This window comes from Halichondria panicea, chromosome 9, assembly GCF_963675165.1.
Source record: "Halichondria panicea chromosome 9, odHalPani1.1, whole genome shotgun sequence".
In the NCBI taxonomy this organism is placed as follows: Eukaryota; Metazoa; Porifera; class Demospongiae; order Suberitida; family Halichondriidae; genus Halichondria; species Halichondria panicea.
This window is the reverse complement of record NC_087385.1, coordinates 4,465,421-4,488,030: the sequence shown is the minus strand read 5'-3', so window position 1 is coordinate 4,488,030 and position 22,610 is coordinate 4,465,421. Positions and strand designations below refer to the sequence as shown.

The 22,610-nt window shown below is 45.1% G+C and overlaps 7 protein-coding genes across 8 annotated transcripts; 4 read left to right on the top strand and 3 right to left on the bottom strand.

Moving 5' to 3' along the window:
* Positions 1-281: 281 nt before the first annotated feature.
* LOC135341170 (transmembrane 9 superfamily member 2-like) lies at positions 282-4,029 on the top strand. The gene is made up of 12 exons (XM_064537671.1): positions 282-442; positions 489-556; positions 622-733; positions 866-1,126; positions 1,330-1,560; positions 1,668-1,856; positions 1,984-2,178; positions 2,295-2,352; positions 2,413-2,630; positions 3,165-3,316; positions 3,440-3,723; positions 3,866-4,029. The coding sequence occupies exons 1-12, from the start codon at positions 308-310 to the stop codon at positions 3,931-3,933; spliced, it is 1,971 nt and encodes a 656-aa protein (XP_064393741.1). The 5' UTR covers positions 282-307; the 3' UTR covers positions 3,934-4,029.
* An 82-nt stretch (positions 4,030-4,111) lies between these two features.
* LOC135341173 (proline-, glutamic acid- and leucine-rich protein 1-like) lies at positions 4,112-6,697 on the top strand. The gene is made up of 8 exons (XM_064537674.1): positions 4,112-4,299; positions 4,364-4,513; positions 4,562-4,952; positions 5,005-5,210; positions 5,268-5,440; positions 5,589-5,716; positions 5,781-6,043; positions 6,093-6,697. The coding sequence occupies exons 1-8, from the start codon at positions 4,138-4,140 to the stop codon at positions 6,561-6,563; spliced, it is 1,944 nt and encodes a 647-aa protein (XP_064393744.1). The 5' UTR covers positions 4,112-4,137; the 3' UTR covers positions 6,564-6,697.
* Positions 6,635-9,028, bottom strand: LOC135341183 (uncharacterized). Its single transcript, XM_064537685.1, has 8 exons — positions 8,870-9,028; positions 8,664-8,759; positions 8,383-8,613; positions 7,610-8,067; positions 7,497-7,554; positions 7,304-7,414; positions 6,871-7,017; positions 6,635-6,813 (listed from the first exon to the last, which is right to left on the bottom strand). The coding sequence occupies exons 1-8, from the start codon at positions 9,021-9,023 to the stop codon at positions 6,785-6,787; spliced, it is 1,284 nt and encodes a 427-aa protein (XP_064393755.1). The 5' UTR covers positions 9,024-9,028; the 3' UTR covers positions 6,635-6,784.
* Positions 9,029-9,044: 16 nt separating this feature from the next.
* On the top strand, positions 9,045-9,928 carry LOC135341196 (A-kinase anchor protein 14-like). The gene is made up of 4 exons (XM_064537710.1): positions 9,045-9,266; positions 9,345-9,503; positions 9,554-9,606; positions 9,714-9,928. Exons 1-4 carry the CDS (start codon positions 9,075-9,077, stop codon positions 9,808-9,810), a joined length of 501 nt encoding a protein of 166 aa, XP_064393780.1. The 5' UTR covers positions 9,045-9,074; the 3' UTR covers positions 9,811-9,928.
* On the bottom strand, positions 9,857-11,578 carry LOC135341190 (SH2/SH3 adapter protein NCK1-like). Its single transcript, XM_064537697.1, has 2 exons — positions 10,493-11,578; positions 9,857-10,372 (listed from the first exon to the last, which is right to left on the bottom strand). The coding sequence occupies exons 1-2, from the start codon at positions 11,426-11,428 to the stop codon at positions 10,169-10,171; spliced, it is 1,140 nt and encodes a 379-aa protein (XP_064393767.1). The 5' UTR covers positions 11,429-11,578; the 3' UTR covers positions 9,857-10,168.
* A 17-nt stretch (positions 11,579-11,595) lies between these two features.
* Positions 11,596-19,094, top strand: LOC135341160 (mediator of RNA polymerase II transcription subunit 14-like). Of its 2 annotated transcripts, none has more exons than XM_064537657.1 (26): positions 11,596-11,756; positions 11,823-11,955; positions 12,153-12,247; positions 12,377-12,585; positions 12,645-12,770; positions 12,828-12,979; positions 13,072-13,213; positions 13,345-13,563; positions 13,846-14,062; positions 14,121-14,325; positions 14,381-14,495; positions 14,616-14,770; positions 14,837-14,904; positions 14,957-15,059; positions 15,235-15,397; positions 15,454-15,536; positions 15,600-15,841; positions 15,984-16,030; positions 16,082-16,152; positions 16,245-16,628; positions 17,860-17,971; positions 18,069-18,124; positions 18,181-18,288; positions 18,397-18,525; positions 18,644-18,812; positions 18,871-19,094. In XM_064537657.1, exons 1-26 carry the CDS (start codon positions 11,674-11,676, stop codon positions 18,957-18,959), a joined length of 3,675 nt encoding a protein of 1,224 aa, XP_064393727.1. In that variant the 5' UTR covers positions 11,596-11,673; the 3' UTR covers positions 18,960-19,094. The 2 variants fall into 2 exon arrangements, with proteins under 2 accessions (XP_064393727.1, XP_064393725.1); XM_064537655.1 differs by having other exon boundaries at positions 16,245-16,637.
* Positions 18,996-22,577, bottom strand: LOC135341162 (uncharacterized). The gene is made up of 13 exons (XM_064537660.1): positions 22,330-22,577; positions 22,112-22,263; positions 21,934-22,004; positions 21,588-21,842; positions 21,310-21,515; positions 21,081-21,195; positions 20,835-21,025; positions 20,633-20,756; positions 20,138-20,509; positions 20,017-20,055; positions 19,694-19,969; positions 19,446-19,634; positions 18,996-19,266 (listed from the first exon to the last, which is right to left on the bottom strand). The coding sequence occupies exons 1-13, from the start codon at positions 22,446-22,448 to the stop codon at positions 19,090-19,092; spliced, it is 2,286 nt and encodes a 761-aa protein (XP_064393730.1). The 5' UTR covers positions 22,449-22,577; the 3' UTR covers positions 18,996-19,089.
* Positions 22,578-22,610: the final 33 nt, after the last annotated feature.

The window sequence follows — 22,610 nt, the reverse complement described above, 5'->3', positions numbered from 1 at the left end:
AAACATCCAGTTGTTGCTGCACTTGCCTTGTTTTTTTACTCCTGTCTTGATGTAGCAGGTATAGCAATCGTAGTGTTAAACTACTACGACTCATTAACTAACAGGAGATATAATGCAAGAGAGATAGACTAGACAAGTACGTAAGAATGGAAGTTAGGTAAAATGCTGACTCAGCAGGATCTACTGCATTATTGATTACTCTTTTTGAAGCGCATGCACTATAGCAGTATAGGGTTCAAAGGTCACGAGTTTGTCAAAGAAACCGGAGTCTATCTAGCGCATAGCATAATTATTGTAAGATCAGAAGATGAAGAAGTTCACTTGTTTAGCCTTTCTGGCAATCACTATTCTATCAGTGGAGGCATTCTACCTGCCTGGAATACGTCCAATCAACTTCTGTAAAGAAGAAATAAAGAAGAGAGATAAAAATGCTGATTGCAAGGTGATATTTTAGGGTGTAATAATTATAATATTGGCATGTCTTACAGGCTAAGGTGTTTGTCCATGTCAACAAGCTGGATTCCCTTGAGACCATTGTACCCTACGATTACACAAAGTGAGTTATGGAGTGTGATCAAAAATTTAAAAACTTATTGTGAGATTGTATATTTCTCTGTGCAGGTTTGATTTCTGCCAAGTGGAGGACGCCATTGGGATAGTAAAAGACAGTGACCCAGTCGAGAACCTCGGTCAAGTGCTCTTTGGAGAAAGGCTCAGAGCATCAGCGTACAATGTAAGGCCATTTGTTATAGTGACATGAATACCACACAGTAATGTGATAACCACATGCATGCTCAGTAACTACAGTAATGGGATGCTCAGTAACTGTACTCAATAATTGGAATGCTCTTCATTCTCCATTCAGCTATCCTTTGCTAGGAATGAGAGTAAGCCGCGGGTACTCTGCACCAAGACCTACACTCAGAACAAGGAGAGCAAGGAAAAACTAAAGTTCTTACGTGAACGAATCCATGAGTCGTACATGCATCAGTGGGTCATCGACAACATGCCTGTGACATGGTGCTACTCTGTGATGGAGAGTAATAAACCATTCTGCACAACTCATTTCCCCGTTGGCTGCTTTGTGACAAAGGAAGGGATCCGCCATGACGCCTGCTACCTCTCTGTAAGTTACATGTACAGGATTTGAGGTTTTAAATAAGTGGTAGGAATCAAAGCTGTTGTTCATTGGATGAATACACAGGGCTCATGCTGTTTTCATTGTACAGGTGGCTAACAGGAATGTATATTGTCGTTTGTTGTCATTACACGCTGTGCTATAATAATTACACTGACCTGGAAATGTCGCTGTGTATCACCTTTTTCCAGGACTTAATGAATAAGAAGGGAGCTACCTACCTGTTCAACCGGGTCAGCCTTCAAATCTTCTACCACAAGGGCACTAACGAACTGGACGGCCGCATCTTGAGAGCTATGATCCAATTAAAAAGTTGTGAGAAGTCTGACTGTGCAAAACCTCTCAGCCTCCCTAAAGATATGAAAGCTTACACTGATCAGAAACCATTCAGCGTCACCTACACTTATACTGTAGAGTTCATAGTGAGTCATGTTTGTATACGTTTTCATACCAATTACTTAAACCAACCTTTGCATAACTACCTGTGTATGACCATACAATCATCATGCCAACCTCCGTGTACCTGTAGGAGAAACAGAACATTCGTTGGGCCTCTCGTTGGGACTACATCTTGACGTCAGCCTCCCAGAACAACGTTCAGTGGTTCAGTCTTATTAACTCTGTACTCATCACCCTCTTCCTCTCAGCCATGGTGGGCATGATCCTACTACGCTCACTGCACAGGGACATTACACGATACAACAAGGCAGAGTCCACCGTGAGTATTGTGCACCCGCACGCACGCACTGTGTATGAATCTATTATACAGTGTGCTCAATGCTTATAATTACTTCGTGCTAATTATTTGGTATCCAAGCTGTAATACTCTAACATACCCCATTCAGGATGATGTGCAGGAGGACTTTGGTTGGAAGCTGGTTCATGGTGATGTGTTCCGTCCTCCCACAGCCATTATGCTCCTCTCAGTACTTTCAGGCACAGGTCTGCAACTGCTCATGATGGTCTTTGTAGCTCTGGTCTTTGCCTGCGTTGGGTTTCTCTCCCCGCCTAATAGAGGGGCTCTTGTCACAGCCATCGTGGTGAGTGTGCGTGTGCGTGTGCGTGTGCGTGTGCGTGTGTGCGTGTATGCGTAGTGTGATTCTTTTTGTGATGATAATATTCTGCACTTTCTTTAAGCTTGTGTTCTTTTGTGCAGGTGTTCTATGTGTTTCTGGGCTGTATGTCTGGATACTTCTCTGCTAGGTTTTATAAGAGTGAGCTCATAATATAAATATATGCAGGACGCTACGTACATATACTACTTTCTCCAACAGTGATGGGAGGTCTTCGCTGGAAAAGCAATGTGCTCATGACAGTGTTCTTTATACCTGGCTGTGCGTTTAGTGTCTTCTTCTTCCTCAACATTCTGCTGTGGAGTTCTGGCTCTTCTGCTGCGATACCCTTCACCACCCTCATTGCACTTCTGGCTCTCTTCTTTGGCATCTCAACACCCCTCACCGTTCTTGGGTCTTACCTCGGATTCAGGAAGATTGTTAGTGCCTCTCTGCTGCTTTACATGTACACTGTCAACATTCTTTGTGTGTGTGTGTGTGTGTGTGTGTGTGTGTGTGTGTGTGTGTGTGTGTGTGTGTGTGTGTGTGTGTGTGTGTGTGTGTGTGTGTGTGTGTGTGTGTGTGTGTGTGTGTGTGTGTGTGTGTGTGTGTGTGTGTGTGTGTGTGTGTGTGTGTGTGTGTGTGTGTGTGTGTGTGTGTGTGTGTGTGTGTGTGTGTGTGTGTGTGTGTGTGTGTGTGTGTGTGTGTGTGTGTGTGTGTGTGTGTGTGTGTGTGTGTGTGTGTGTGTGTGTGTGTGTGTGTGTGTGTGTGTGTGTGTGTGTGTGTGTGTGTGTGTGTGTGTGTGTGTGTGTGTGTGTGTGTGTGTGTGTGTGTGTGTGTGTGTGTGTGTGTGTGTGTGTGTGTGTGTGTGTGTGTGTGTGTGTGTGTGTGTGTGTGTGTGTGTGTGTGTGTGTGTGTGTGTGTGTGTACGTGTGTGTACAACTTGTATCAATGTGGCTATTATTTTGTTGCAGGTGATTGAGCAACCAGTTGCAACCAATCAGATTCCTCGTGAGATCCCTGATCAGAGCTGGCTGTCTCGTCCAGTGCCCTCCTCTCTCATGGGAGGCATCCTCCCCTTTGGCTGCATCTTCATTCAACTCTTCTTCATCCTCAACAGTATCTGGTGAGCCCCATAGTTACCTTTACATATACGCGTACACAATGTACATGTAGTTCGTATTGTAACTGTAACTGTACATGTACTGTATGTACGATGCACTGTATTTAAGTATTCCCCTTTGCCCAGGTCTGGGTCGATGTACTACATGTTTGGGTTCATCATGTTGGCGTACATCATCCTCATCGTGGTGTGTGCTCAGACCTCCATCCTCCTCTGCTATTTCCACCTCTGCTCAGAGGACTATCGCTGGTGGTGGCGTTCCTTCTTCTCCACGGGGACCACTTCTTTTTACCTACTCTTGTTTGCTGTGCACTTCTTTGTTTACAAGACCACTATCACTGGGTCCTTGTCCTGCATACTCTACTTTGGTTACACACTCCTCATTGTGTTCTTTTTCTTCATTATAACAGGTGAGAGTGGGTTGGAGGGTTAGAATTGTTAATGCGTGACTACCCGCGTATAGTTAATGCACCAAGCATATGTGTGCCAGTTAATATATTCACCCAATGATAATAATGAGCCATTTGATTAATTATGTGCTCCCCCGTGCAGGAACTGTTGGGTTCATATCTAGCCTGTTGTTCGTTCGAAAGATCTACTCCATCGTCAAGATTGACTAATTATAAAAACTTTATTGGACATTGAAGTGACTATAATTATTTATAGTTATAATATTATAGATATAATTATATATATATATACATGGCATGGCATGATGATATGTACTGTACTAGCCTCCTTCTCACTAGCCTCAGCCTCGATTTCAGGCCTCTCTTCGAGAAAGAGCGGCCTGGATTCAAGGCGTTTGTGTCAAAAGTTGGCGCATGCGAATTTGGATTAACCACGTGGCTTTAGATCCAATGAGTGCCAACAAGAAGGCCTTGGATTTACTAGTCTCTTCTCTTGAGAAGGGAGCTACCGGCAGTAGTGGGAAATGGGAACTGTTAGGAAGCACCCTTCAATCTGGTAGTCTCTACAATAAAAGTGTAAGAGATTTACTACTATTTAAACACTGTTTAATGTAGCTACAGTTCTGTTGGCTCGCTTCAGGCAGATGATGTGTTGTCCTTATTGAAAAGCTCTAACACACTTGAAGTGTGTCTCCTACACCTTCTAAATGACGTAATACATGGATCATCTGTAGAGCAACTGCGAGAGCTGTGTCCGAAATGGGTTGAGTACCTTACACAACAGTTGCAGGTATGTTTACAATAAGTACCTCATTCTCATAACTTACACTCTTTCCAGAAAGCTGGTGATACTGTTGCTGTTCAGAGTGCATGCAATTGTCTCTCTGTCCTCCTTGATCGCTGCCATGGGCTATCTAGAGGGATGTCAGAGTTCACTTCCCGGCAATTACCTGCCATCATGACCTCTCTCATTTGGTTCACTACAGCTGATGTTTCCTTGCAGTGTACAGTTCTCCCAGTGGTGGCAAAGTGCGTGGTATACTACCCCAAGCCATGCTCACAATTCAAGACTCAACTCACAAAGTGGGGGAATTCTGGATTATTTCAGTCGAGTCAGAAGTTGTCTAAAGAGTGCAGTCGACTATTGGTTCTAGTGCAAGGATCCTCCACACTAATAGAAGCTGTGGCTGAGCAGCTGCATATAGCGCTGACTATCCTCTATGGTGAAGGTAAGAAAGAATGCTTTCCCACATTAAGCATTATATACAACCCTATAAGTAGATAATCAGATACCCAACATGACGATTGAAGTACCCGTGCCACCTCCTGAGGAGCCAGGAAGGACAGCTATGCTGCTTCAAGTGGTCTGTGTGTTGTCTCGCACCCTCTGCTACTGCCTTCTGTTCCCCTCCTCCACTGGGGGAAGTGTCCCTGTTGAGAGAGTGGTGGGTGTCGCTGTGGGAGGACTGAACTTGAAGCAACAACAGGTTAAGAATTATAATATTGTATAATGATCTTATGTGATGTTCTGGTGATGTGCACAGGTGACAGGCCTTTCATACGACAAACTGCTTCTGTATTCAATTCTACCGACTGTTCACGCGTCCTTGTTCAAACTCCTCACTACGATCATCAATGTATGCCACGCCCACTTGCTCCCGTACACCACTGCTATAGAAGCATGCATAGTGCAAACTATGACATCTAACCATGAGAGGTGGGTGAATTCATGTAATTTGATTATCATTGCTCAAAGTTTTGCAATTGGACTCCAGTTAATATGCCTGTGAACATACCATGGGATAGATTTCCTTTGGAGACACTATTGTTTATAATTAGTCTTAAACGCACATGCACACGCACAGTGAATCATTGACTGTCTCTGTCCATCGGTGTTTGTGTGCTTGGGTTTCGCTGAGAAAGGACACTGACAAATACTTCATCACACTCACCACGTCCACCCTCCTCAAAGCAGTCGACTCCGCTACAACAAGTAATTGCATTGACTAACGTCTCCATTTGAGAGTGTACTATATGTCATTTCGTTGCCACCATAGCTCCCTTATGCGTTCAGCTGTCTGCTCTCGAGTCTCTAAGTGTCATTGTTCGCACTGTGGGTGTATTGCTGCCACTCCAGATTTGTGACCCTCTATCAAAATTAGCCATAAAAGGGTTTTCTCTGCGTGTACCTCCTGAGAAGGCTGTCTCCTCACTAGACCTTCTACTGGCCTGTGTAACAAGCTCTAATACATATCTCCATCCAAATGTGGGAGCAGCATTGGGCATGTTTGGTATGGGGACGCGTCATCAGAGTGTAAAGGTAATCAAGATTTATTATGTGATAATATTATTATGTGACCTGTGTACAGGTAAGAGAGTTCTGTGGGAGTGCCCTGGCCCAGTGTGAGCTAATCCGACATCCTGCTGTCCCACCCATTCTCTCACCACCCTCTAAAGAAGCCTCCTCCGTACCACTCTCTGGATATCATAGCACCCCGTTTTATCCGCTACAACCAATTCCACCGATTGTAATCACTTCAAGAGAACTGTCTTCTCGCAAATCCACGCCAGCCTTTACACCTGAGCCTGTAGAACCTACTGGAGCAATTGCGACACAACCGACTAGAGCTACACCAAACGAGAGAGATGTACCTATGGACACTGACGCTATTTTCTCAAAAAAACCATCGAAGAGCAGCCCAATACAAAATGTTGATGTTAGTCTACTAATCAGCGATGACGATGATGACCCGGGTAATGAGGGTATGCCCATACCAGTGAGCGACGATGAAGACTTCAAACTTTTCGTGCCCGCCCCCCCTGATGATATGCAACAGTGAACTAGTCATTGATGTGTGAACATTGTTCTTTGAGAGTAGTACTGATGTTTGTTGAATCAATATACTACATGCATGTTGTAAGTGCATTTCAATTTCAACAAAACTCTTACATAATAATATATTATATACTCTTGTTTGTATATAACTGTTCTATTTAAAGAGTTGTTGCATGAAGAACGTGAAATATTGAGTGTCACTGACTGTGGGTTGTGTGACTTGTGTTAAATAGAGAACTGCTTCTCCATTTGTCCTATGTGGGGAGGGAGAGGGTATTAAACAATTGCAATACAGACAGACTCTTAGGTACCATGAGTCTTTCTGAGAAGGTCTAGCTGTCTCTCCAACCTGTCTGCCCTCTCCGTGGCCAGCTTTGCCTGTTCCCTCGCCTGGTCTCTCTCTATTGTCAGACTCTGCTGGTTGGTGAGTGCCTGAGACAGCTGCTCACGCATACAAGCTGTGTGTGTAGTTAAGAGCAGTATACATTTATTTAACAAGTACCACCACACACAGATATGCATAAGTAGTGGGGTGTGGTTGTGAGTGGGAGGTGTGTGGGCAGGTAACTAATATTGTGTAGGGGATACAGCTTTGGCTACATGTACTGCACCCACGCATACTTCTCTAACAACATACCACATACACTCCCCCACACACAGCAACACCTCTAGGCATTGTTGACCCTCACAAGCATCACATATCACATTTCTATCACAGACACTAATGAATAACCGAACAAATACCTTCAGAAGGCATCTTCCCAATCATCTCAGAGGCACTCTGCAGCTTTCCTTTAGCTAGCCCTAGCTCCAATTGTAGTCTCTTAACCTCCATGACCAGCTGTTCTGCCAGTACTGTACAATAAACGAATGGATGGTTAATATTAGCTTGCTGTGTGGGGGGCAAATGAGTGTTAGTAACACTTATTGTCCTCACCTATAGGGGATTGTGACTGAGAGGGTTCAACAGGAGAGCCAGCATCCATACTGTCATCCTACGAGAACATCAAGTATATAACTACATTTAATAGCAAAACATGGTCAACTTACTGGTCCCTCCATGTCAAGGACACTGAGATCTTCTGGTTTAGGTACCTCATCCTCTCCCTCTTTCTTAGGTTTATTAAATCGCCTTTTTTTCAACTCTGGGATGTCCAACAATTGAGCCTCGGTCTCAGGAGGTATGGGATTCTTCCTGGAGGCTAAGGCGGCATTGTGAGAGAACTTCTCTAGTACAAACTTCCATCTCTGCTTCTGATGATCCTTGTCAAGGCCAGGAGACACTAGAGGGACAAGACACCTCCTCCACATTCGAGAGCGGCAGGGGACAATGTTGACAGGGAGTGAGGCACATGAGTGGTGGATAAACTGCCCTGGGGGGTACAGACACTTGCAGCTGTGGCAGAGTAGACACGGAGCGTTGGCCTTGGTGTAAAGATTCAGAAAGAAGGTGCCATAGACGACAGCCAGGCAGCGATGGAGGATATCAAAACTGCTCTGTAGCTCCTCTGTGAGTGGGATGCGTGTGGGGGGGAGAAAGCAAATTATTCACAGCTCTAAACAATAATTAATGCAAGTAACACGCTCTTGCTGAGCAATTATATAGTACTTGTAAAATAGTACTTATGTAGGGCTCAATTTTGAGGCTAGAGCTACAATATTATCAACTAAGGGTGTGCGCAAATCCACCAAGTCCTATATGTTGACACAACAGGTGTAGAGTCACCCCCACACACAAAACACCCAATAAGGAAGTACCACACACAACACACACAACACCACACACAGTAAGAAGTACCGTGCACACACAACAGACAGTGTACCTGGCAGTGCGAGATTGTTTTGTTCGTGGTAGGCGATAATGGTGAGCAGCTTCTTGCCCATACTTCCGGCCTGTACAGGGGAACATCTCTCGGACGGACCCAGCTGGTTGATCTGGCGGAGAAGGGAGCTCGGATCCAACATATCCTCATCAATTGGCTCTTCAGGGGAGGGACTTGTGGACAGTGGCTCTACTTTGGGCACTACAGAGCCAGAGCTGATGTCGATGATACCTAAAATAGGCTCATGAATAACATTGTTTGTACTGTAGATAGTGACATACTGGAGCCGTTAGTGAGGGTGACGGTGGCTGGGGCCTGGAGCAAAGACGGTGCGACCACCTGAGAAGCTAGGTTCATAATAGTAGCATCTTCTGTGCCTGTTAAACCAATGTAGGGTACACTTTTATATTTTAATATACTTGATTCTCTAGCTAGCTAGCTAGAGCTACTTGACAATATTCATGCTGGTAAAAACAGGGTTGCTTACCTAGCAAATGGATCGGTTCCATTCTACAGTGCGAATCATGCGATGGTCGGTTGAGATCCTTGATTTGATTTCTTTGTGTGTGTGTTGTGATGCTTGTGCCCTTTGCATAAAGAGTGACCACACACACCCACACAATCTCCCACGCATTCATCATCACATGCCATAATTATCAGATCCACCCACTTCCAGTTTCCATGGCTGCAAAATGACTTCCAACTACAGAGATTACGAGAGTGAGGCTCATGAGCTAATCCAGCACGTACTACACTTGTCAGTGGAGAGGACACGTCAAAAAACCGTGAAAGATGTGGTAAAAGGTGTTCAGAAAGTGGAATGGCCCAGGGGTGGGGAGTTTACAGTGGAGAAAGGACTTGAGGCAATAGAAAAGTTTGTTGAGGTATTAAATAATTTATAATTATGATATTCACACACGAATATCATAATTATAAACGCCTTTTACTCCCCTTTTTGTCAGAGTTGGAAAATTGGAGAGAGCTGGAAGCACTGCATAGACTTCCTTATCCAGCGAGAGAAGCTTTACTGCTACGGGGTCAAGTGGAGTGAGCCCACCAGACGAAAAGCAGTCCCTAAAGCCACAGCCTCGGTTTATTTCTACCTCCTTGTTCATAGCGATGTAAGTTATGCACCTAATCCTCTGTCCATTACCACCCACATAATATATAGGATGCTCCTATACTTGTGTTCTACGTTGTTGAAGGACAGAGATTAGTACACAGGTAAGAACGCCATTTGCTTTGTACGTCCTTTCATCAGCTCCCTTTATCCTGTGCTAATCACATTACAGTAGACTAAAGTTTACACTGTTTCCCCACCCTATTTACAGGCCAGAGAACACAGTGTTTCATGAAGTGTGGCTGAGAAATGTGGTTCAAAATAAACTGGTCATCGCAGCAGCAGCTACTGTGGCTCTGAATGAGTGACTCCCAAGCAACAGATAGTTTCAAGCCAATTACCAATCATGCCAAGTTGTATTTATTACAATGCCATGTTTTTTTTTATCCAATTAAACACACAGAAAATAAAATTTTCACATTTTAATGCTATAAATTATTATAGAAATAGCTAAAAATAACACTAACAGGTTAACTATTGCAGTGCACACATCATTTAAATACACACAACACATCTGTAATATATTATGATGACTATATCACTAGCATGACCACATTGTGCTATATACAAAGCCTGAGAGAAATGAGATAAAGCTTTGTGAATACATCTTCCTACATTGATTCAAAACGAATCACACATTCAAACACAAAAAAATCTAGACACACACTACCTCTTAGGAAGTCCAGTTCCTAAGTACATTTTCCCTTCATTGGCTGTTGTGAAAATGGGTGCTCGACGATAGTGCTGGATTAGCTCATCCATGGAGTCAAATTTCCGTTGTCCAATCCCCAATCGATTGTCGGGTAGATACTTGACATTAAAGTGCTTGATTCTATCTGGAGCCTTCATTGATATCGAGAAGTCACCAGGCTGTATCAATGAATACATTTATAATATAGTAAGGAAAACAAGGCATAATGAATAAGTAAGTATACACAAGTCCCACTGGGACAGTTGGTTACTATACTTAACAACCCACTAATGACACACCTTAGTCTCACTCTGCCTCACAATGAACTGCCCATTTTGTGCTTGAGAGTTAAGAATGTTTTCCGCCTCTCTCCTCGCCATTTTGCCATGGAACCAGGGTTCGCGTAGAAAGGGAGGGTCCTTTCGCATCCCCCCAGCTTGAGAAGCCGACGGCCCGGCACTGCTTGGAGGTGCGGTCTTCCCAAACACAGGTTCAGCATCATGTACAACCTCCACATAGTTTCTGGGCACCAGACCAGTGACTCCATCAGATTTCCTTGCCTCCCACCAGTCGGGATCTTCCGAAGGTTGGTCAACAATGTCCATCAAATCTCCTTTATCAAATTGAAGCTCCTCAGGATTACCGGAGTTGAACGAATAAAGGGCTATCACACCACAGATGAATGTCTTGTCCTTCTCCTTTGGTTTTTCTGCTGCTGCCACCGCCACCGCCACCGGTTCTGATGACAATGACGTATCTGCTTTCTCCTCGACATAGTTAGACGGAAACCATCCGATCCTGGCCCCAATTCGACCTCTCCACCACCCGTCCGCTTCTTGTTCCATCACTATCACCTCTTCGCCTTTTTTCAAATCGAGTTCGTCCTCATTATTAGCCTGATAGGTGAACTTGGCAACAGCCGGAATGTTTAGTGAAGGTTTGGTTTGTGATTTGCCCATCATCAAGTCTGTTTGTTGATACATCCCAGGGCCCTCTTTGATGTCAGATCTACTAGTCGAGGGCTTTGCAGATCTACTGGTACTTGTCGAAGGCTTTATAGTCTGTACATAGTTAGAGGGAACAAGCCCTACCACTCCAGATTCATTTCTCACATTCCACCAAGTTCCCTGGTCACTAATGACAGATAATTTCTCATCCTTTCTCACTGACAGCTCTTCAGAATCTCTCGCCGCGTAGTCAAACAATGCCACACACATACACTCCTTGGAAGCCATCACACTTGCTAACGTGTTGACGGTCGAACTCGACTAGACTCTGATCTTTGTCTTGATCGATTGTGAGAACAAGCTACTTCTTGTTGACCTTGTACAGAGTTATTAAACCACGGCTTGTACCCACACAAGTACGTACACACAACAATTCCAAGATTTGTCAGTAAATTTCCAGGATATTAGCTAACAAGCAAATACATCATTTAAATTCCATCTTGTAAGGGGAAGTCCCAACCAAGTCCTGAAACATGGCTGAGACTGTACCCTTATCAATTCTGTTGGACACCCTCCTTCAGAAGGCCTACACTGACCTCACCATTCTTCAGGATATGTAAGTAACATATCCTACACTAGCCAAACCAATTAGTGTCTATCATTATTTTCTCGGCTGCTCTAGTTTACCAAGAAAGAGTGATGGAGATCGTAAGCTGGAGATTGTCCAGTATGCAAGACGTACACGCTCTCTGGTCATCAGACTATTGGCACTTGTCAAGTGGGTCGGCAACTCTAAGAGCTTGGACAAATGCTCGGTACATATCACACACTCTTATGTAGCTTCACGCACATGTACATGTACATTACACGTAGCCATGCCATCGCTTAGTAATGGTATTAAATCACTAGTCTTTAAGATGCTGTATTCACTATCACATGTTCTTAATGGGTGTCTGATTGTGTGGAGTGATTGCTAACAAGTGGTTCTCTTTCATTCCCAATCGTTACCTAGGAGATGTCTACTCTCCTAAGAGACCAGCAAGGGCTCTATGTCAACACTGCAGACCAACTCGCACACCTCTCTAGAAACGTACTGGTGCAGGCATGGTGAGTGCTATAGCCTGTATCCTTCACCTTCAATAAGCACACCTATGCCATTGTAAATGTGTGTTTGAAATGCCATGTACATGTACATGTATGTACAGTGTATGTAAATTAATGTGTGTGTATTTACAGTACCCCCAATTTTACTCTGGCTCCTGCGGTGGATGTACTGACCACTGGATCATACCCTCGTCTACCCACATGTGTCCGAGACAAGATTGTGCCCCTCCCCCCTCTTACAGCCGACCAATCACAGGAGGCCTTCTACCTCATCGACTGTGCTATACGTTGCAGACTGTTAGTGGAGCAAATACCATTATCTATGAAAGTAAAATCTATAGGTACGTTTTTGTACAAGCTAAAAACAATGTAATTCAATATATGCTTTCACCGCTTCAAGGTCAAGGGGTGGTAACTTTTATGGTTCCTTGTGAGTTTGAAATCAGTCTCTCTGTGGTGGGGGATGATGTCACATTACCATGGCGACTTGTATCAATGAATATCCTAGTAGGCAGCTCTCTACCAGGTAAGCCCCCTAATCATAACTACCGGGTGGTGGCTACTCCCTGGTTCATATCTACAGGCTCCCCTGTTCTGGTCCACGAGTTCCAGAAAGTGTATCTCCATCAGCTGATACAATCCCGGCTCTGTGCTGACTCAGCACCCCTCCTGGACGCATACCAGTGTCTGCATAGCTTCTGTCTCTCCCTGCAGCTCGACTGCTTGCACTCTCAGGTACCATATTGCTCCTGCATGCATGCATGGCCAGCTGTACTGAGTGGTCCATAGCTGTTTGTCATTGGTTACCCCCCCTCACACTCGCCCAGGCTAATAGACTGGGGTCTGATCTCTTTGGGGGTCATGTAAAGGTAGAAGAGTATCGCCACGGAGACCACTTGAAACTAGTCTATTGGAGGCCCAGCTCATCTGGTCAATTGCTCAGTACCATCCTACTCAACTCAGCCAGAGGTGCACACACACTGATATATTTGACCCTACTGTAATGTACTCTTAACAATCAATGTACACCAGCCTGGCCGTACATGGCTATTAATTTTATTGTTTACGTGATTGTACTGTGTTTTTAATTTGTCCCCCAGGCTCCTCCCCTCGTCTGACCATCACCATCCACCCCACAAGAGAAGACAATCCTTTCTCTCTAGTCCACACACCCCCACTACCAGAGGGTTCAAAGGTCGATATCTCCGTCTCCAATCTCTCTCTCGAGGCACTGTTGGAAGGATGTGTCTCATTGCGTAGCCACACCCTACTCTCCACTTTGAGAAACAGTCTTACTAGCACAATCTGGGCAAAACATGGTAGGCTAATGCAGTTTGTGGTATGATTGTTGAATATCAATTGTTGAACATCAAAATAGCAGATGTTGCAAGCTTTTGTTCACCCAATAGCCTACCTTGAGCGTAATCACACATGTCTACATTTGTATACTAGCACTGAGTAAGTCTGTATACATTTCTCTATTTTCCCTTTCAGTGTTATAGAGACAGTACAGGAAATGTGAACACAACTGTTGCACCAATGCAGCCACTCTGTACAACACACACACACACACACACACACACACACACACACACACACAGCTGTTCTCTCTCGGAGTCCCCTCTCACTGACAGTGACCCTCTCTCTCAAGTACTGGAAACGTGAGGTGGTGTTGGGAGTGGACGGACGTGTGGGACAGATCATTCTCTCTCTACAACCCCCCTGTCTTGTGGAAGGCGTGGCATCAAGACTGGAGGAGATTAGACGAACCTTGACTACCTCGAAAAATGATCTACCCTCACAACTCGGCTTACTGCAGTGAGTATACTATACACAAACCGCAGCTAGTACATGTAATTGTATTGTGCTTTCGCAGACGCCAATTGTTCCTAGACCTTATTTACGAGAGTGCAACAGAGTCAGGATACAAAGTGCAGCGATTTCTTCCTCTCCTTAAGCCACTCCCACTCCCTGCCTCCGAGATGGTCTACATAGAACTCCAGCCGCGGACATTCCTGGGTGTCAGTATGGGGGAAGCCTTAGAAGACCACTACTACCTCCTCACCCTTGACCCTGTACCTGTGAGCACACTTTGTGTACCCGTAGCTTAAAACTGGACATATAACATGCTTTCAGGCCGACGTTGTTGGAGAGGATTGGCCTGCTCCTCCGTCCCTGTTTCTGCAGCCGAGCAGTGTCCTCGAGTTGGACCCAGAACAGATATACACACAACATCTTAGGAAGGTCTTTGGTGAGCAAACACTCTTCATTTAGTTATTGTGCCTGCATTGCAATTAGGATATGCGCAGCTGTATGTTTTTTGGGCCAAAATTTGTATTTCATAACAACACATATTGTACACACCTGTTAGTGCGTGAGCGTGGTGTTGTACTCAAGAGAAAGCTCCAGCAAGCTGAACTAGACCTGCCCTCCAAGAAGCGCCTATGCCTGTACCACACTCCTCTGTTCTCCCCACTGCCAGCCGTGCTTGATACCAGGATGACTCTCGTCAACATGGAAGCTAGTGTGAGTCATGTGGACATATTACCTTGTCCTGATTAAGTTTCATGTGAAAAATAATTTTCTTCTCAGTTACGCAATGCCTCCATCATTCCCCACCATCCTTCAGTGAATGGCTCTCCCTCACTTCACATTTTCGAGTGAGACGCTACTTTAAGCTAGTTTATCATGTGATTGTCATGTGATCCACAGGTTTCCAATGGAGGTGATGGTGAGTCAGGACGTGCACGAGCTATTGTCCTCTCATCTCCAGTTCTGTCGTGTGTCCCCCTCCTCTGATGGCTACACTTGCACTGTGAGTGGTGTACTATCACTTTCCTGTTAGTGTCCATAATGTGTAATGGTGGCCACACTGTAGTACTATGAGTCGATGGGCTTGCTTGCTTGAATACTAACTGCGTTACTAATTTTTATGTTATCATTTCCTACACTCAGTGTTATTGTAAACTTTACCACGTGTACATCTTCAGTTTGTGTTCTCTGGCCTCCCGGATATTGCTGGCTCATCATCAGAAACGGTCCTACACCAGACACTCCCCTCCGGCTGTGACCTGGGGATGGGGCTTCAGGGGATATGGCGTGCTAGACTAATGCTCCTTGGGCTCACTCTCGAGCTGCTTGCCTATCTGAAAGGTGAGAGAAACAGTTTTAATTGCTTACTGTAAATTATGTACTTTATCTGCATGCAGACAATGACTGTCCTCTCGCTAAACATTGCTCCATCAATTCTTACACTTTTGAACGGCTGTCTGTCTCCTTCAACAAACATAGTGTAAGTACACACACTTTTCGTACTATAATTATTATATAACACTTTAATATATAATTATGTCAGATGGATGTTTTCGGGACTTCCAAGTCGTTACATCTCTCATTCTCGGAGCTGTGTCCTCATGCGACCCTCCGAGAGCAATTGGAGGGCTTCTTAGTGACCACTCACTCCCTGCCCCTCCTCCTCAAAGGATTGTGTGCCACTGAGTCTGCCATGGACACTCTGACAGGCTTTGTCAAGAGCATGCCTGGTACCACCCTCTCCGCGCTCTCCCCACCTCATGTGCAACTCAAGTACAATCATCTGTATCCAACAATGCCATGCCTTAATTATACACATAATTATAGTTACAAGTGTGTAGCTGTTTACCTGTAAAATACGGATGGGGTTTAAATTATAGTAAGGACTGTGTGTATTGATGGTTGATATTCCTTAGCTAATTGCCAGGACGCTGAGCCTCACTCTACAGGAGGACTCCTCAGTGGTGTTCACAGGTAAGCCATCCACACACGTTTGAGAGGGTGTAATGATTCTCTCCCATGCAGACCTCACTTACAATCGGCTTACCAGTGTCCTAGCCAACTCTCCACCCATCACCCCTCTCACCTTCCTCAAGGTATAGCCCACTACGCAACACTGACATCATGTGTGTAGCCTTATGCATTAAGTCAGCCAGAACTACAATGTAACAACTCTCTTTCTCCACAGGTATTTTTGCAGGCCACTCTCAGAGACGTATCCATGGAGACTGATGAAACCACCTCCTCTTTTTCAGCTACATCCACCATCAAGCCCACCCTTCTTCCAATCCCCTCCCCAATCACACACCCACGACCGAGTGTATGGGGGGCACCCTCCCCTCGTGAGCTGTCCATCCCTTCCATACCACCCCTTGGCTCTTACTCTAGCCCGGGGTTATCTCGAGGGAACGTGTCTTCGAACTTTGGTGGGTGGAGCTTCACGACTACCCTTGAGGAATTACAGGCACTGTGCAGTGAGGAGAACGAAGGAGGCAGTCTGAAGAAGTTCATGGGGAGTATGTCTCTCTTCCTGTATTTCATTGTATTTGCCAGCAAGAGCATCTCTGGTCAGGTACCATCGGTCAGTGGCCTATAGTTGGTGCTTCTGGTTGCACTTTATGATAATACATGTATGATGTAGTACTGACCACTTAAACAGCTAGAACATTTGTGTATTGGGTGCTCATTAAAAAAAATACATTTTTTAGTTCAGTAATTGCTTTTAGATCGATATTTTAATGTGCTATGTATGGAAAGCCAAACACTTCAAAATTACACATAAAATACGCTTGCGATAAGTACAAAATAGCGTGCGCAAACATTCAGTATACACGCGTTAATAACCATTCATGCGAGCAAAATCCAGATTTTGTACGCGTGCAAAAGCAAACAACTATTCACGCGAGCAAAATTTACTCCAACAAAAGTTCAGGATTTCTTTCTTTATTGCCTCAATCTCATTTCCTTTTTTACTAACTAGCTAGACGACCAACAAAGAAATACAATGGACCGAAAATTTAATGGACACTTTACAAATAGTTGGTTTGTTCAATGGCATTGACATTTGCTTACAACAAAGGACCGCTAGTGCCCAAAGTCTAGAGTTGGTGGAAAATGTCTCACTATTAGATCTAGCAGTGCAGTACAGTGCCACCAGTTTTGTATTAGCCGGGGACCTACAGCTAGGAAGCTAGTGCTTTCTCAGTTGTTAGTACAATGGGAGACTGAACTACGAACTACTTTGGAAGGAAGATCTCTTCAGACTTCTGAGTCCAACCAACGAGCGCGCGTTGGTTGAACTCCGCCCAACTAGACTGGTGCTGGTGCTTATTTTTTCAACAGGAATACAGTCCTAGCACCAACTCTAGACTTTGGGCAGTAGGCAAATGTCAATGGTTTCTTGTAAATTGTCCATTTCATTTCTTTGTTGGTCGTCTAGCTAGCTAGATCTAGTAAAAAGGAGATGATGATTGAGGCAATAAAGAAAGAAATCCTGAACCCTGGGTGAACTTTTGAGTTGGAGTAAATTTTGCTCGCGTGAATAGTTGTTTGCTTTTGCACGCATGCAAATCTTGGATTTTGCTCGCGTGAATGGTTATTAACGCGCGCATACTGAATGTTTGCGTGCGCTATTTTGTACTTATCGCAAGCGTATTTTATGTGTGCTTTCCATAGCTATGATGTAGGGGCTTGGTGATTGTCTAGCTAGCTTGAGTGATCATGCAAAACTTGTAGGACTTCTGTGCTATTTTCAACTAATGCTTATACTGGAAACTCACTTTTTTCACCTCCCACATACACAGCTGCAATTTGTTCAGTGTGACAGTGGCACGTGCACCTATCGCTCGGACAACCTCACCCTCCAGCTGAGTATGGACGGAGACACTCTCAAACTGACCCCCAGACCAGCCAGAGGTTAGTCAGTCACTACTCAATAGTCTTGAAATCAGTCAACAACCTCTGTATGGAATGGTGATAGCCTGTTCTGTTAATTGTTTATTTTGTGTTATAGAGAACGTGTGGGTTCAAAGTGAGATGGACACTCTGGCGGCTTTCTTCCAAAAAGAGGTATCGTACTTTGTACAATGAGATATCAATTATGTCATGGATTTTTGTCGTATCAGGTGGTGACCAAACCGTTTGTGGTGAACGCAATGGTCTCCTTCATTGGACTGCTCAAGTTTCCTCTGCCCTCTCTTAAGAGCTTTGTACAGATACTACAAATGCACATGGTCAGCACACACATTTATTTGCCTAGTACTTCTCTCTCAGCTTGTGTGTATTATTTTCCCTTGTCATTTTTCCATACTCTTATTAAGTGTGTTACCCCTGCCCCTTAGAATCCTCCCTCTGGTGCCGTGTGGCGACTGCGGGTGTGTCTGATCCTCCCCGAGAACTCCTCCCTCAGGAACACTCCCTTTGTTGCTGGGCATCAAGGAATCATACTCAGCAAGAAACTGGTCATATTTGTGAGTTGGACGCATTTACACCCACACACATGTCAATAATAGGACAGAAAATTGGTTCGAACACACACATGTACGCTATAACCAGCTTCTAAGCACGTTTGTTTTCCTCCCTTCCCAGTTTGAGTTGATACGCAATGAAGATGGCTTCAAACTTCTCCTACCCATTGTCCATGACCCAGTCAAGAACGAGACCTTTGTCACCAAGTCCCAGAATGCCTACCTCCACCCCGCACACCAGTACGTCGACAACATACTTAGGAAAACAGTAGCCGACTCTCAGAGCCCTGGTAAGGACGTCATGTGACTTTAATAACCTGTCACCTGATCATTTTGTGTCATGTGCAGGCATCACTTCATCACTCTCGCTGGCATTATCAGTGCTCTGCAAGTCAACACTCCCCAAAGAGGCCACACCCACCCCCAATGTTACATAGCATCGAACATTATAATTATAGCTAGAAAAATTATAATACAGTTTCACACGATTATCAATTCAATTTGTACAAACAAAGAACAAGTTATAAATTTTATAATATGAATTCAAACAAACAAAGATAATTCTGTCTAAGTGTTTGCCAAATGAGTCAACAATAACGCCATTTTAACAACACTGTCTACACATGGTCTAATGTTCTCAGGGATGGTTACTGTCTCCTCTCCTCCATAGCCAGCCCGGTATCCTAACAGCAGGGTATCTCTGAAACCCCAGCAGAGTCCTCTGTGGGCAGCTGACATGTCATTCTGCGTAGATAGTGGATAGTGCATGCATACTGTTATCGTGTTGCGTTCCAAGCTAAATAATAACATATCTAGCTACTAAGATTGTGGTAATAAATACATATTTAATTGTTGTCAAGCTCAATCTGGAGTACATTCAGCTAAGGGTTAAGTCTAATGGTAGACCTACGGCTGTAAATTACTTGAGTCATAGTCATCTGTAGTCCAGTGTTGGCTGTCTCCCCGGCAACTGCTCGCTCCATCTCAACTGCCTCTGAGCCTAGCCACGAGTCAAATAACGATTTGTCGGTAGAACCACTGTATGGAGAGAAGAACCCTCCTTCCTCAAATGAGAAGTCAAAGTCCACAGGAGCAAGCAACGACGGTTGCCCCTGCTCACCGAGAGAGGAATATTAAACAAAATATATAAGTTATGAACTGTGAGACTTACAGGTGGGAGGACAATGTAGTTGTTTGGATGGGCGTTGCAATGAGGCTCAAATGGATTATGATCAAAGAAGTAGCCCCAATTGATGCGATGATTCTCTAGACTTCGTTTGACCGTGCCCATCTCCCAGCCCACCCTCTGATACACCAGTGCCAGGAGGCTGGCGAGTGTGAGTGTGTCTTCTCTAGCCAGGGCTTGTCGTAGACTGAATGCCCCTTGAATCCACGGGGCCATGAAGCTTGGGGGAATTCCCTCTGGTGGGGAACTGCTGGGCTCAGACTGCAGGGGAATGTTGAATAACAAAATGAAGGTTGATTAAGTGTCACCTCTATTAGCTTGACAGGTCCCATATCAATTGGAGAACTCTGTAAGGAAGAAAAGACAGCGATAAATTACTACAGTATTAAACATGACATGTACGCCAGGCGCCACTAAAATTAATATCACCTTGTTAGCCCCAGTGCAGCACGCTGACCAGGTGGGTATGATCTCCTCCCCTCCTCGCCTCTCAGGGGGGAACAGACACCAGACCTCTCCTTCAGTCACTGAGGGGAAGAACTGTGACACCAGAGCCTCCAGTCCTGGGAGCAGGTGGCTACTAACTCGACGCTCCCCAAGAGTCTCAAACACTCCACAGAGCTTTGGGATGGTTGGAATAGTGTCCTCGGTTATCTCGTACCTCCATAGCCCCATGGGCTTGTTACCGACGATGATGCCATGCTCTGACAGTAGCTCACCAACTTTTTGACTCATATACTGCTCATTGAGGCCAGTGTGCTCGAAGCAACATCCTCTGATCTCATAGCCATTGTCTTTAGTCTGTGAAAGTGTGTATGGAGAGACACAATGGAATTTTGTGTAGACAAAATCTCAAAATGTATACATTGCGCATTTGCATTGTAATCACCACAAAGATACACACTCACACACTCACACACTCACTTCAATCTTGATAAGAGGAAATCCTGGGTGGGTGTAGCGCATCCCCTCAGCATCCACATAGTTGCCACACCCCTTCAGTCTGAAACACCCTTCGTACAGCGGAATGATTACTGACCGTCCCCCACTGTACACACGCACGGTATTGAGATTCATACAAACTGTCAATGAGCTAGCTGGTCTTGAAGATACCCAAGGAGCTCACCTTCTAATAACCAACTGAGGTCCATCCTTAGTCTTGACCATTGGAGTCGATAGGGGGTGGGGCAGGGGGACGTTGTCAGCCGGCTGATTGTATTCTAACTGAGCGGCTGGAACAGCAGGGAGGTAGACACACTTATCATCACCATCTCTGTACACACTCTCCAGTCGACACTTGGCCTTCTCCACATGGGACTGTCACATGATAATCATAAGGTATAAGCAGAGAGAGAGGTGGTGATTACAGTACCTGTGTGGCAGGGTTTGTGATGGCAGTAGGGGAATACGGAAGAACGGCCCCGCCAACTGGAGTCATGGCCACTAGATCAGTGCCAAAGTAGATATCCACCAGGAGGGGAGCATATCTGCAATGAGAGGCTCATAGACATTAGGCAATGAGATAATGTACAGCTTACACACAATTGCAGAGACGATGAATTACAGTTTAGAAGCAATTAGGGAGAATAGAACATTCTTACCTTGGTGCTTTCTGGCAGATGGGGCATTGGTTGTTGGATTCACTGCGATAGGAGAACAACTGGAACATGGCAAAATCACAGGAGGTCCAGTGGGGGGTGGTGTAGCCATGTAGGGCATTGAGCCACGCCCCCACAGTCAGAGTGGCGGCCAGGGTACACGAGAGAACAGATGATCCCACCTCCTGATTAGACGGCATGTACACATCCTGTAACCACGACATGCATGACATAGAATATAGAGTAGCAAACTGGCAAATTGTGTACAATAACACGTGTACCTGTGGCAAGAACTCTACAGTCTCCAGCTGAGCCACTTTGTCTGGTGTGACAGCCTCAATGACATCCTTCTTGGCAGGAGCGTTATTGCAGACCCAGCACGGTCCGCTCCCTGGGAGGTCCCCTGGGGGGTAGCACTCAGCTATGGCGGTGTGGCCGTAAGAGCTGGCAGTGATGTAGGGGACACCCAGACAGACGCACAGAGACATGACAGCCGTGTCGAAGTACTCTCCATAATCTATACAGTTGAACACTACCTGGGGGTGCATGGAGGGGATATGGATGGTTTAGCTAGCATAATTATGTTATAAAAAGTGAGTAGTTCATTGTGCGTGAGGAAGTACGTACCGTTGAGTTTCTGGCCAGTCTCACCACTCGGCCCCACTCCTTTACAGCGTCACAGTCAACACCACTCACACCTACACCAATCAATACATTGTCATTGGGTGTTTCACTATCAACATCCTATAATTATTGCTACACAGAAATTGTCTACACAGTCACAGTTGTCTTGGATTGAACTCACGAGTACGTAGATTGTCTCTGTCCAGTGCCTCTATAGCAGCGACCACCTTCCTGCGTCCAACGTCACCACCACTATACAACACTTGACGGTTCAGATTGGACACTGACACCACATCATTGTCCACCAGCACTACCTCACCCACTCCAAGACGACTGCACAAGCAGAGCACAAAATAATTGTGAAAGGCACTTTTTTGTCCGGTGTACGTGTGCACTCACCACAGCTCCCTGGCCACTGTGCACCCAATCCCCCCAACCCCCAACACCAGGGCGCTCTGTGCTTCAATGAGTGGCTGGTGCCAGTCAGGCACTGTCCTCTGCCGGGAGAAGAAATCCATTTTTCTTTGTGAGATAAAAATAATGGTAGATATAGCTCCTCCTTCTTCTCCACTACTGTGTGGGTGGTGACTCGCTAAAATTAAAACAGCTTGTTCTGAGGACGACCTTCTCCTAATTTCAGGGTAACAGTTTATTGCCAGAGGTTTATAGCTACCAGCCCT

What these genes read in the sequence shown, in the direction of transcription:
- LOC135341170 (XM_064537671.1), top strand. Translation starts at nt 308, where the DNA reads ATGAAGAAGTTCACTTGTTTAGCCTTTCTGGCAATCACTATTCTATCA. An exon ending in ATGACGCCTGCTACCTCTCT is followed by an intron (nt 1,127 to 1,329) that starts GTAAGTTACATG and finishes ACCTTTTTCCAG; the next exon opens with GACTTAATGAATAAGAAGGG. An exon ending in ACAACAAGGCAGAGTCCACC is followed by an intron (nt 1,857 to 1,983) that starts GTGAGTATTGTG and finishes TACCCCATTCAG; the next exon opens with GATGATGTGCAGGAGGACTT.
- LOC135341173 (XM_064537674.1), top strand. Translation starts at nt 4,138, where the DNA reads ATGCGAATTTGGATTAACCACGTGGCTTTAGATCCAATGAGTGCCAAC. An exon ending in TGAACTTGAAGCAACAACAG is followed by an intron (nt 5,211 to 5,267) that starts GTTAAGAATTAT and finishes TGATGTGCACAG; the next exon opens with GTGACAGGCCTTTCATACGA. An exon ending in ATGACATCTAACCATGAGAG is followed by an intron (nt 5,441 to 5,588) that starts GTGGGTGAATTC and finishes GCACACGCACAG; the next exon opens with TGAATCATTGACTGTCTCTG.
- LOC135341183 (XM_064537685.1), bottom strand. Translation starts at nt 9,023, where the DNA reads ATGATGAATGCGTGGGAGATTGTGTGGGTGTGTGTGGTCACTCTTTAT. An exon ending in CACCCTCACTAACGGCTCCA is followed by an intron (nt 8,614 to 8,663) that starts GTATGTCACTAT and finishes AGCCTATTTTAG; the next exon opens with GTATCATCGACATCAGCTCT. An exon ending in CCTTCTCAGAAAGACTCATG is followed by an intron (nt 6,814 to 6,870) that starts GTACCTAAGAGT and finishes CTCCCCACATAG; the next exon opens with GACAAATGGAGAAGCAGTTC.
- LOC135341196 (XM_064537710.1), top strand. Translation starts at nt 9,075, where the DNA reads ATGACTTCCAACTACAGAGATTACGAGAGTGAGGCTCATGAGCTAATC. An exon ending in CAATAGAAAAGTTTGTTGAG is followed by an intron (nt 9,267 to 9,344) that starts GTATTAAATAAT and finishes CCTTTTTGTCAG; the next exon opens with AGTTGGAAAATTGGAGAGAG. An exon ending in ACCTCCTTGTTCATAGCGAT is followed by an intron (nt 9,504 to 9,553) that starts GTAAGTTATGCA and finishes CATAATATATAG; the next exon opens with GATGCTCCTATACTTGTGTT.
- LOC135341190 (XM_064537697.1), bottom strand. Translation starts at nt 11,428, where the DNA reads ATGGCTTCCAAGGAGTGTATGTGTGTGGCATTGTTTGACTACGCGGCG. An exon ending in TGAGGCAGAGTGAGACTAAG is followed by an intron (nt 10,373 to 10,492) that starts GTGTGTCATTAG and finishes TCATTGATACAG; the next exon opens with CCTGGTGACTTCTCGATATC.
- LOC135341160 (XM_064537655.1), top strand. Translation starts at nt 11,674, where the DNA reads ATGGCTGAGACTGTACCCTTATCAATTCTGTTGGACACCCTCCTTCAG. An exon ending in TCGACTGCTTGCACTCTCAG is followed by an intron (nt 12,980 to 13,071) that starts GTACCATATTGC and finishes ACACTCGCCCAG; the next exon opens with GCTAATAGACTGGGGTCTGA. An exon ending in CTGATGGCTACACTTGCACT is followed by an intron (nt 15,060 to 15,234) that starts GTGAGTGGTGTA and finishes GTACATCTTCAG; the next exon opens with TTTGTGTTCTCTGGCCTCCC.
- LOC135341162 (XM_064537660.1), bottom strand. Translation starts at nt 22,448, where the DNA reads ATGGATTTCTTCTCCCGGCAGAGGACAGTGCCTGACTGGCACCAGCCA. An exon ending in TTCCTCTTATCAAGATTGAA is followed by an intron (nt 20,510 to 20,632) that starts GTGAGTGTGTGA and finishes ACACTTTCACAG; the next exon opens with ACTAAAGACAATGGCTATGA. An exon ending in GACCTGTCAAGCTAATAGAG is followed by an intron (nt 19,970 to 20,016) that starts GTGACACTTAAT and finishes ATTCCCCTGCAG; the next exon opens with TCTGAGCCCAGCAGTTCCCC.